Here is a 12724-nt window from a genome sequence, read left to right on the forward strand (position 1 = left end):
TTATTGAACTTTTGTGTGTGTATGATGCTGGCTATTGAACCCAGGGGTGCTCTACCACTGAGCTATGTCCCAGTCCTTTCTGATATTTTATTTTGAGAAAAGGTCTTGCTCAGTTTCCCAGGCTGACCTTGAACTTGCAGTCTTCTTACTTCAGACTCCTGCATAGCCAGGATTACAGGCAAGTACCACTATGACCAACTTTTTGAACTTTTTGTTTTATCTTAGTGGAATGTCCTTTTTCTTTATGCTCTCACAAGGTTCTCCTCTTCATTCTTTAAGATGCAGTTAAAGCATCTTTTCTCAACTTCCCCAGGTTCAGTTGAACTCTTTCTCTTTGTGCTTCTTATTTTTCTTGTAAGTGTTCTCTTTTTATCAGATGGCAGAATTCTTAAGAAAAATATCTCTTTGGTTTTGAATCTTCAGGTATTAACACAGTGTCTGGCCGATAGTGACAGTTCAGTAAATGTTTGTTGGAAATGCGTACGTTTTTAGTAATAAATACTTGCGATAAATCCCTCTACTTTTTGAGTAATCAGTTTAGGTTTTTGTGTCCTCTGAATCAGCTATCCCATGTCATGGTCCTGTGGTTCCTGAACTTAAACAGTTTGGTCATAGGACTAGGTAATTTTAGCATTTTCCTCCCTGTATTCTTAAAAGTTCTGTTATGTTCTACAGTCCTGTCTCAGAGTAGAGATATGTACTTGAATATTTCCACCAGCCAATGAAAATACTCTTTTTTTCTGAAGGTTTGCCCTGAGGTATTTCAAGGACACTTTCCCAGTCTTTCAAAGACTCTTCTTGGAGAGTTCAGATGCTAATCCAGTTCGCTATGGGCGAAGACGGATGAAACTTCGGGACTTAATGGAAGCAGCCTACAAGTTTCTGCAGCAAGAGCACTCTGTGTTCCGGGAACTCTGGGACTGGAGTGTATGTGTCCCCCTCCTCAGAAGCCATGACACTTTGGTCCGTTGGTGAGTAGCTGCTAGATTTTTCCTTTGCTTATAGTGTGAGGGAGGAGAAGGAAACCATGTTCAATCTGTTGTTTTTGTTCTTGTGGCTTTTGAGTTCTTACTCTCGTTCCTTCATCTTGTGTCACTTCAGAAAAAAAATGAGGTGATGTGAGTGTGGTTCTACCTTTTTCATGCTCTTATCAAGTGATTTCATGATTGATTTATTTACTCTTAAATAACACATTTATTCTCTAGTGTTCAGTTGACTAGTCATTTTCTTTCTTTCCCAGTCAACTGCAGATCAGCTATACATATGTACTTCCTTTTTCTCCAGGTACACAGCCAACTGTCTTGCCTTGGTCACCTATATGAATGAAGAGCACAAGTTATCATTCCTTAAGAAGATTTTTAATAGTGATGAATTGATCCACTTCAGGTTGAGGTAAGCAAAAGCTTTCTTTTAGGTTTTGCTGTAACTTTTTTGTACAATAACATAATTGATGAGATTCTTCCCTCAGGTTATTAGAAGAAGCCCAGTTGCAGGACTTAGAGAAGGCCTTGGTTTTGGCCAATCCAGAAGCCTCCCTTTGGCATAAGGATAAGGAGCTGCAATACCTACAAGGACACCTTATTTCAGCTGACCTCTCCTCCAGGGTGACAGCAGTATGTGGTGTGGTATTGCCCAAGCAGCCTCCGGCCCCTGGAGAGCAGGTATATTAGCATTATTAGTAGGGTATGTGCTCCCTTTCCCCTCTGAAACACTGAGTATGCTCCTTCCTTAGTTGGGCTCTTATGAATCAGGTGTGATCCAAGTTGCTGGTCCAGTTTTGAAAGTGTTCAAGGGAGAAATTAAAAGAAACAAAGGGAAAAAAAGAGGGATGGATATATAGCTCAGTAGTAGAGTGCTTCCCCAGTATGTGCAAGGCCCTAGGTTCAGTTCCTAGCACTAAAAAAACAAAAAACTTAAGCAAAATTCTTTCACATATCTTGTTTGTTTACTACAAAAATTGTATGAAATTGAGTAGCATTTGTTATCCTAAATATATGAAACACAAAGCAGAATGACTTGGAGAACCTTGGACTGCAAAGACTGGCGAAGACAGAGCTAGAATAGAGAGAACTCCTGTCCTTAGTTCTATCATAATATTCTTTGCCCATTGTGTGGGAGAGCAGTATGTGTTGTGTTTCTTCCCTGCTGCCATATGAAATGATCTTCTTCCAAGATTGTGGCTCTAGACCACTTTAGACAGGCTGGGAGAATCATTGGGACACAGTCTGATTTTCTCTAGCAGTCTTCAGTCATCACTTTGGTGATCAGATCTACCCACTTTCTTCTTGGAAACAAGTCTTGAGGCCTTTAAAACATCAGTTTGTTTCTGACATGTAGCATTAAAAAGAAAGAAAAAATATAGAAGTATACATATACGAAAGTGTACATGTCATAAGTGTTTAGTGAAGTAATTATTCATAAATTGAATGTATCTGTATGACCAGCACTAAGAAACCTGTACCTCCAGGTTTTTAATGTGACCTTATCTAGAATTAGAACTTTATCTTTAGAACTGTGTCATCTTTTGACTGAAATTCTACATTTATCCAGTAAACATAGTATTTACTTTTTTTTAATGAAAAATGCCAAACATGTTCCAAAGTAGGAAGAATGGTATAATGAATCCTTAAATACTTTTCACCCAGCTTAAATAGTAATCTATTCATAATCAGTTGTTTCCTTTATATTTCTGCAAAATTTTCCAATATCATTTCATTCATAAATATTCCAGTATTTATCTCCAAAAGAAAGACTTAATGCCAACACTTACTATACCTTAAAAAAAAAAAAATCTAACAATGTTATGATATTCTCTTGGTGTCCATATTTCCCCAATGAATGCATTCTTTTTTTGAGGGAAGGGGTCCAACCTGTGCTGAGTATACATTACCACCTATCTTCATCCCCAATCCCTGCATTCTTTATTTTTGTGTGTGTGTGGGGGTGGTGGGGTGGGGGGGTAGGGATATCAGGGATTGAATTCAGGGACACTAAACCACTGAGCCACATCCCCAGCCCTGTTTTATATTTTATTTAGAGATAGGGTCTCACTGACTTGCTTAGCACCTTGCTTTTGCAGAAGCTGGCTTTGAATTCGCCATCCTCCTGCCTCAGCCTCCCGAGCTGCTGGGACTACAGGCATGTGCCACTGTGACCAGCTCCAATCCCTGCATTCTTAATGTTAGATATGAAGTTCTAGAATATGGGGAGAGGAAGGAAATAAACACAAACCCAGCAGTAATAGATGAGGTTTGCTGAGCCCACTTCCCCATGCATCAACATTTTTAGCTTCTTAAAACTTTGAGAGACATTGACTTAAATTTGTTAAAAATTTCTACTTCCAGGGCTGGGATTGTAGCCCAGAGGTAGAGCACTCATTAGCATGCATGAGGCACTGGGTTCAATCCTCAGCTCCACATAAAAATAAAATAAAGGTGTTTTGTCTCCTTATAACTAAAATAAATACTAAAAAAATTTCTTCCATTTTCACACGTACTCCTCCTTCAAGAAGGGAAAGAAGAAAGGTCAGATTCTTACTTTGTATAACATACTTCTTACATTAGATTTGTTATAATTAATTTATTAGCCAAGGTTTATGTGTTGTAGAAATTAACTTGTTTCCTTAGGGGAAGTACTCTTCACTGACTTTTGTTTGTTTGTTTGTTTTTTGTCTCCTCCTTAGGCTAGTAATAGGAGTTCTTCACGAGAACAAGAGCTGGCCCTTCGATCTTATGTGCTGGTTAAGTCTGTCTGCAAAAATCTTCAGACCCTGGCTTTGGCAGTGGCTTCTCAGAATGCTGTGTTGTTGGAAGGACCAATAGGATGTGGCAAAACTTCCTTAGTTGAACATTTAGCTTCAATGACAGGTAGAAGAAAGCCTCCTCAGCTTCTCAAAGTCCAGCTTGGAGATCAGACTGACAGTAAGGTAATTAAGAAATGGCAAGCGTTGGTGGTTTGGCATTCTTGTAACTATTGGCATTCAAGTATTGTTTTTGCTAAGGGAATATAAAAATGGGTAATACTCTTGCTCATGACTGTTGGGGCAATCTGTGAAAACTTTAATTGATGACATCGCTATGGAATGATTCACAGAATTAATCAAAGGAAGTAGTCTTAGCATATTAGGAGTGTGGTTTCTCTAATTATTTTGTTTTTCTTCTGCAGATGCTATTGGGGATGTATCGCTGCACAGATGTTCCTGGAGAGTTTGTGTGGCAGCCTGGCACCCTGACACAGGCAGCCACCAAGGGCCATTGGATTCTTCTGGAGGATATTGACTATGCCCCCTTAGATGTGGTATGTCAGTTTACTAAATCACTGTTTCCTATAACATCTCTTCTGTTTTTGAGGTCATTTGTTAATAGTGACTGGGGGTGGTGTTTCATTTTTTAAAAAATGATGTTTCTTAAGAAGCCCAGAACTAGAGCTGACTTCTACCCATGAGAGTTTAAAAAAATAAAATTGAAATATAAATAAAACTAGTTTAAAAGTACTTGTTGATTTTATCCTTTTTTGAGTGCCTGCCTTCATGGACAATTTTTTTCAGATATCACATTATCTGGAAAATCATTAGACCTGTAGATTTTGGAATTAGAACCAAAGAAAAGTAAATAAAATGAAGGATATTCCATGTAGGCCATGATGATGCCTAGGCATCTGCCCCTGTCCCACACCTGAGTACATTTTTGTGTTGCCCAAGTCTAGATTAAAGATCAAATTAACAGTTTCTGACTTGGTCTTTTGCAGTGCTTAATAAACATTAGGAAATTCTTATAGTTCGAGTTTCATTTTGTACAGATCATTTTCCTGGTAACACATTTGTTTCCAGAAGGTTTATGGTTTAATCATTTTTGGATTTCATTATCATTATAGTGAAGTTGTATTTACTTAAGAACATACAAGGATCCCTTGATTATTATTTTGTTATTTTTAGAACTTCTCAACAATAGTTGACCAGGTTACCTTGTGTGTGCTTGTGCACACAATTGTAAATCTGTGGTTTATTTTTTAGATCTCAGCTACAGTAGTTGTGATGCTAACTTTGATGTCTTGCCATCTGTTCTAGTATTTCTATGATGCTCTAATGTTAGTTCTTTGGGATAAGTATTTATGAATCTTCAAACTGAGTAAGTTAGTCTTTTTTTTTACCCTTGTATTGGGGATTAAACCCAGAGGCACTCTGCCACTGAGCTATATCCTGGCCCTTTTCCTTTTTATTTTTTGAGATGGGGTCTTGCTAAGTTGCCCAGGCCTGTGATCTTCCTGTCTTGGCCTCCTGTGTAACTGGGATTATAAGCATGCACCACTATGCCAGCTAGATTTGTCTTCCAATTATCATTGTAGAAGTTAATATACTGAATATTCTTAATCTATGGACATTTGCCTGTACCCAAGTAATAGCTCTGTTTGTTTTCTCTAAGTTGCTGGATTATATGCTTTGCAAATATTAAAAAAAAAAAAAAATTGTTGACATACTCTGCCAAGTTTACTGGAGACTTAGAAGGGTTGTCCCCCCCCCCCCCAACACTGTAGTGACAACTAATTACAAAATATATACTGAAACATGTTAACAAAACTACAGGTTGGAAAAACTATTAAGGAAAAAAAAGAAAACAAAACACATCTCTTGCCTAAGGAAAAAAAGAAAACCACAAAATTTTAGTGTGGTTAGGCTTAGGTTTTCTTATTTGTTTTTCTTAACAGTGTTGAGATCCAACTTAGGGTCTCACACTTGCTAGGCAAGTGTTCTGCCACTGATCTACATCCACATTTCTGACCCATTAATTTAAAGTTACCTTTTACAAATATTTAGGATGATTTTCTTTAGTTTCAAGTTTTGGAATATCCTGGAATTGCCCCTATATTCTTTTGTGCTTCCCTTCAGCTTCTAGCTACGTATAAAATAATTTTGCTAAGAAAAATTAGTACCTGCTAAATTAGAACAATCCGCTTTGGCCCTCTGTTCTTCCCTCCCTCCCTCCCTCTCTTTTTTAACAAACTTCCCCTGTAAACCCATAAGCTCCATATGTCTAATTGACTTTCTTTAAAAAAGGAAATCTCTTCTTGGGTTGTGTTTGGTGGTAATCACTTAGGAGGCTAAGGCAGGAGGATTACTTGAACCCTAGAGAGTCTAAGCAATATAATGAAACCCTATCTCAACCCCCCCCCCCCCCCCCAAAAAAAAGAATTCTACTTGAATGTTCCATAGCCAGTATAAATTCAAGATGTCCAAATTGGTACTTGTCTTCTCTCTTAGAATAGCTTTTTCTGCCCTGCAGTTACTATGCCAGAACCTAGAATCATCTAGGTTTTTTTCTTTTCTCATTTAATTTCCAGATCCGTTATTCACTTGTCGTCTTCTTTCTATCCCACTTCTTTCCTATCCTGCTCTCTTCTTTTCTATCCTACTGCCTTAGCACTGGGCTTCTCATTTTATTTATCTGTCTAGCATGCCTTTGTAACATAGAGTTTTTTCTCTGAGTAACTCTTATTTCCCCTAGGCTGATCTCTTTTCAGTTTATATTCCACATTGCTGCACAGTTCATTTTTTTTAAATAAAAGTTTTTTCTTAGTCTAAAATACTCTCGATACTTATTTTTGTCATGAAAAAGCTCAGTCTTTTTAGCCCAGCATTGGAGGCTTTTTATTCCCTATGTCTGAACTTTACCTCTTTATCCGGCTCCATTTTCACATTCTTTTCCATCCTTAATGCCATTGTTTATGCCATTTCTTTCCTACCAAATGTAGCTATTTCTTTTCATACTGAGCAAATAAGATTACTTTGGGGACAGCTTCATTGTCCTGTTTCTAAATCGGTTCATATCAGTTCAGAGCCACCATTTCTTTTCACATGTCACCTTGTATGTATACCCCTGGAGCCATGCTTATCGTCTCCCATCAAATTTTAGGATCTAAAATCTTAATACTGTTTGTATCATTGTATGTTGCTTAGTTCTAATCCACAGAAGGCACTTAGTGAATGTTGCATGAAGTAAGTGTTACGCTGGAATGTAGGTGACTTGGACATTCCCACCTGCATTTGATCCTAGTTTCCATCATGAGAACTGAAGTTTCTTCTAAAGATGTGTTCCTCATTTGGATTGTTTTGGTTTTTGTTACTTGTCTTAATATCTGTTTATCAGTGGAGTTTGTTATTTAGGTTTCAGTGCTGATCCCGCTTTTGGAGAATGGACAACTCTTGATTCCTGGCCAAGGGGACTGTCTGAAAGTGGCTCCTGGATTTCAGTTTTTTGCAACCAGGAGGTATGTGCTATTAACCTTTGTTTCAGCTCTGCAGCCTCTTTATCATGTGTCTTAATGCTGAGTCTAGAAACCCTGGTATAATTATCTGAACCTATTTTAAGCAGGGTTAATTAGAAATGATGAGAGAGCCAACTTTCTCATTCCTGATTTTACACACATACATAAATCATTTTTATTTATTTATTTATATGTGGTGCTGGAGATGGAACCCAGTGCCTCTCATGTGCTAGGCTAGTCCTCTACCACTGACCTATATAGCCCCAGCCCTCATTCCTGATTTTATTTAATGAAGAAAATTAATTTATAAAATGAACTATTTGTTTTTTCATTTAAAAATAGTCAGTTTTAAACATTTTATCTTGTTTTCAAAAATAATCAGAGGTGAGATTATCGTCAGAGAGTCCTGAGTTGAGTCCTGACACTGACATTTAGTACCTGCATATACCTTCTAAACAGTATGAATACATTGAGGCTAATCATTTCTTTTTCAAATAGTGTGATTTGCATTACCTATCATAGGGTAAACACCCGATTAATGGCTAATCATGATGAAGATGTTATGTAGATTTTAAGCAATTAAAAAATTTAATTAAATATAGGATGGAAAAAAAAGAAATAAAACAGCAGATTTGGTATGTTTCTATCCACATTTTAAAATACCAAGAAGGCAACAGTTTCTTTTTTTATGTTAATGTACTCCTGCTTCTGCAAGGTCTTAAAATACCCACATATGAAACTAACATTATATATTTAATGATTACATTAGTGTTTGCCTGAGTAAAGATTGACTCCAAGATGAAGTATGGGGCTAACCTAACTATACTCAAGAAGCACCTTGCCAGACTCTGTTGACACTTTTTTCTTTTTTTCATTGTGCTGGGGAGGAACGTAGGGCCTCGAACATGGTAGGCAACTGAACTACACCCCAGTCAACATTATGGTTTTATTTATTTATTTTTTTGTGTCAGAGATTGATCCTCAGCCCTTTTTATTTTATTTATTTATTTATTTTGAGATGGGGTCTCATCAAGTTGCTTAGGGCCTTACTCAGTTGCTAAGGCTGGCTTTGAACTTGTGATCTTCCTGCCTCAGCTTCCCAAGTTGCTGGGATTATAGGTATGCACCACCACGCCAACCCCTATTGCTTTTAATGTAAGTTGATTTAAATTACACAGATAACGAAGTTTTTCTTAGAAAGTCCCATGACATCATGTCAGGCAACCTAGATATCAGACAGACTTAAATTCAGCTCTTAGTCCTATCATTTATAGTTGTGGTTGGTGAACAACGGATTATTACTATTCTTTTCCATATACATTAGAAGAAAATAATGGCACCTCTCTTCAGGACAGTTGTTGTGAGGATCAAATGGCTAATGTGTAAGCATGTAATTTGTCCAGAGTGTATGTTGAATATATAATCCTCTCTTCTTGGGAAAATTTTTATAATTTTCAAGTATGGTAGCTTCTGGTAGCAAGCAGTGAATTATTGTTAATGCTGTAGTTCTTGGATTATGTTTTTCTGAAGGTATTTATGCTTAAAGGATGAACAGGTCATTGAGATCAAAGCACCTCATGGACTCATTTACATTTTTTTGAAAACAACTTAAAACTCTATCATTCCTTTTTAGGAAAAGAGTCAAATATGGGTCAACTGTTAGCCTTTTGTTGGTCATCTACCCTATAAGCCAACAGAGTAGTATCTGGCACTAGAAAGGATTAAGAGTATTTATTTATGTGAGGTAATGTCCAGCAAGTAATAATTGCCTTCTCATCTGCAGTTTACTTTCTATGAATTTAATTAGCTCAGTAGGCAGCAGGAGGTCTGAAGATATTAAATAAAAAATTCTAGATTTTGTAAACATTTCTTAAATTTTAAATAACTTTGATTATGGAATATTGTTGTAACTGCTCTACTATTGCTCAGGTCATTGTTATTAATCTTCTTACTGTGAATAATTTGGGAATTAAACTTTATCATAGGTATATGAATATAGGAAAAAACATGTGGTGTTTGGTACTGACCATGATTTTATGCATCCACAGTTGGTCTTGGAATGTATGCCCCACAGATAGGTAAGATCTACTGTAACCTAATTAAAATTAAATTTCAAACGGCTGATATGTAACTATATTTTTGAATATAGACTCTTGACATGTGGAGGTAATTGGTATCGACCACTAAATAGTCATGCCACTTTGTTAGACAAATATTGGACCAAAATTCACCTGGATAATCTGGATAAGAAAGAACTAAATGAGGTATGTGGTACAAGAAAATATTAATTTTTTTTCTTACTTTTTATTATGAAAAGTTCCAAACTTACATGAAGTTTTTAAGGGATGCTCAACCTATACAAACTTATCTAAAAATCTGAAACCCAGAATGCTTTATAATTTAGAACCTTTGGACATTGACATCATACCACAAGCAAAAAATGTCACGTCTGACCTCATGTGTTGGGAGGTAGTTAAAATGCAGGCACACTAAAGATACTGCGTAAAATACTTTTAAGTGTGTATGAAGCATCTGAATTTGTGTCTAGACTATTTTGGTCATTCAAACACAGAAGGGATATACCTCAATGATACATTGCTGCCCTAGCATGCATGAGACCCTGAGTTCCATCTCCAGTACTGCCAAATAAAAAAAAAGTGTGTGTATGTGTATGAAGAAATAATATCTACCTCTCGATGACACTATTAGACCTTGAGTTCTATATCCTTTATAAATATGTGGATATTACATATATAAATTGGAATCACAATGTTCTTCTCAAACTAATTTAAATGTATTGGATGGTTAATATTTCAAATATATACGTAGTTTCATGCCTTCTTAAACAAATTTGACTGTTTCATATCAACATAAAGGCTTGGAGTTAATATTATGAATTCCAAGTATAATACTGCAGTAAATTCTCAGTAGTAATTGAAGTGAATGGGACTTAGATCTTTTGCATTATGAATTCTTTTTAAGTTCCATTGCTTTTTATCAGCATTAGCATTAACTTGTGGCCTTTTGAAAAACTGTTTTTCTGTGTCCTCATAACTGCTTCTAATTTACTTTTGACTGAGAAAGTGTGTAATGAACCTTACTAGAATTGTTTGGAACCATAGTAAATAGTTCTTGAAGAATTCTTTATTAAGTAATTCCTTGGATACTTTTATTTTGGTGGCATTGTTTGGGGATTAAACTTGGGGCTTCATACATGCTAGGCAAGTGCTCTGCCACTGAGCTGCATCACCAGCCTACATGCCTGTTTTGGTTGCTTGGAGACCCTTTTACCATCTAACTTCAACCCTGAAAGCTGTGTTATAGATGGTGAGATTGCCGGATAACTGAGTTTGAGGTAGGAAAAAAAGCCATGGCATTTGAGAGGGCAGGTAGGACCAGAGGAATATAAAGGTTTAAAGGTTTAAATTTTTATGCTTGGTAAAGATGACAAATTTCATAGAGAAATACACTTTCTGGTTAACTAGTGTCAGCAGTAGTTTATGTGTACATTTTATTTTATTTTTATTTTGTGGTACTACGGATTAAACCTAGGCTTTAGGCATGTTAGGTAAACACTCTATCACTAAACCCTATGTGTTGGAATTCAGAGCTATATCCCCAGCATTTAAAAATTATTTTTTTGTTTTTGTTTTGAGTCAGGGTCTCACTAAGATGTTAGGGCCTTATAAATTGTAATTCTGCCTCACCTTTCCAAGCCTCTGGGATTAGAGGTGTGTATCACCGCACCCAGGGCTGTGTGTACTTTAAAAATTACTATGCTTGCTGTGAAATTTTCTTTCCTTTTTTCCTCCCTCTGTTGACAGGTTCTTCAGAGCAGATATCCCAGCCTGTTGGAAGCTGCTGATCACCTGCTTGACATTTATATTGAGCTTACTGGAGAGAAACATCACTCTCCAAGTGATAATTGTATTGAAGGTAAAGAGGCATCTGCGGAAGTTTCAGAAGCCAGAAGAGAAAACAAAAGACCTATCCTTGAGGGCAGAGAATTGTCTCTAAGGTATTGGACTTGACACTTTATTGAGTTGTGTGTGTGTGTGTGTGGGGGGGGGGGGGGGGGTTTAGTTGATATTTTAAAAGCAACTTACCCTAAAAGATCTTACCAATTCGAACTAAATGGTATTGAAAGACATGCTGAGTTTGAAAATTAAATTTTCATGAGATCAGATCTTTTTCAGATCTATAGGTACTGATTAGGAAGGCCTGAAATATTATTTTTACCTTTAAAAATAACTTTTAAGGACAAACTTGATAATAGCCATTAACATAATTCTTTAACTGGATTTCTTTTCTTAACATGTGGGACCTTAAATTAACATTCTTGGATTTTGCTCCATATAATGAGTTTTATGCCTCAGCTCTCCTCTTTCAAGGGTTGGACTTGCCACTTTGAGTAGTAGGAATTAGGAATAGATAACTCCCCTCATTTTATTTATTTATTTTTAATATTTATGTTTTTAGTTTTAGGGGGGATACAATATCTTTTTATTTTTATGTGGTGCTGAGGATCAAACTCAGTGCCTCACACATGCTAGGCGAGCACTCTACAACTTGAGCCACAACCCCAGCCCTCCCCTCATTTTAATCAGAGTTATTTGCTTCCTTCCTTCCTTCTTACCTTCTCTGGCATGGATGGGGGAAAATGAGTGATAGGTTACTTCCTGATAGAGATAAGTTCTTACATCAAATACTTTTGTCTCCACATTAGAAGAAAAAATGGGGTACTCATTTATCAGGTGTCCTTACCAAACTCTGATGTTTTTGGTGTAAGATTTTTTATTTCTTAATTTTTTTTTAAGGGATCTACTGAATTGGTGTAATAGGATTGTTCATAGCTTTGACAGTTCATCTTCATCAGCATCATTAAATATTTTTCAAGAGGTAAGATAAAGTCTTTGTGTTGATTGTCTCCTTGTTCTCTATATAGCTGCTGATTTTATTTCTGTTAGAATTTCTTTTGATTTGGCATGGTTTATTATCCTTAGCTAGTTAAAAGTGAAGCTAAAATTGCCTTAACTCTAAAATGAGGGCTTAGTGATAGAGTGCTTGCCTAGTGTGCATGAGGCCCTGGGTCTAATCGCCAGCACTGCTAACAAAACAGGAATCTTAATTGGGCACAATAGATGTTTTGTAATTGTTTTATTTATTTATTTTTTTATTTGGTGAGGGCTGATGTTTTGTAATTTTAAGACATTGTTACTAATTTCAAAAGAAGTATAGTTTGAGAGAGTGAAATTAAAAGGTGGAATGAAAGTAAACTCCAAAATAATAATGGTAAGGTGATGTGGTAAAATATAGATTGTTTCTAAGATATGTATTATGCACCTTGCATAATTTCTGAAGACTTTTGGATAAATTTGTGTTTATCTGATATTTACACCTACCTCAGTGGGAATTTTATCTTTAGTATAGGGGAAATGTGGGAATTATAAAGTATAACTTTGGT

The 12724-nt window shown here is 36.3% G+C and overlaps 1 protein-coding gene across 2 annotated transcripts in view; it reads left to right on the plus strand.

Moving 5' to 3' along the window:
• The window catches only part of Mdn1 (midasin AAA ATPase 1), a 148117-nt gene that overhangs the window by 23621 nt on the left and 111772 nt on the right, over nucleotides 1-12724 (plus strand). For both annotated transcript variants that reach the window (XM_071613216.1, XM_071613217.1), the window contains exons 3-11: nucleotides 747-971; nucleotides 1285-1392; nucleotides 1469-1661; nucleotides 3683-3925; nucleotides 4165-4296; nucleotides 7160-7263; nucleotides 9410-9524; nucleotides 11085-11278; nucleotides 12078-12159. In XM_071613216.1, the coding sequence (XP_071469317.1) occupies nucleotides 747-971; nucleotides 1285-1392; nucleotides 1469-1661; nucleotides 3683-3925; nucleotides 4165-4296; nucleotides 7160-7263; nucleotides 9410-9524; nucleotides 11085-11278; nucleotides 12078-12159 (1396 nt within the window). The remainder of the gene's footprint in view (nucleotides 1-746; nucleotides 972-1284; nucleotides 1393-1468; nucleotides 1662-3682; nucleotides 3926-4164; nucleotides 4297-7159; nucleotides 7264-9409; nucleotides 9525-11084; nucleotides 11279-12077; nucleotides 12160-12724) is intronic.

Source organism: Marmota flaviventris, chromosome 6, assembly GCF_047511675.1.
Source record: "Marmota flaviventris isolate mMarFla1 chromosome 6, mMarFla1.hap1, whole genome shotgun sequence".
In the NCBI taxonomy this organism is placed as follows: Eukaryota; Metazoa; Chordata; class Mammalia; order Rodentia; family Sciuridae; genus Marmota; species Marmota flaviventris.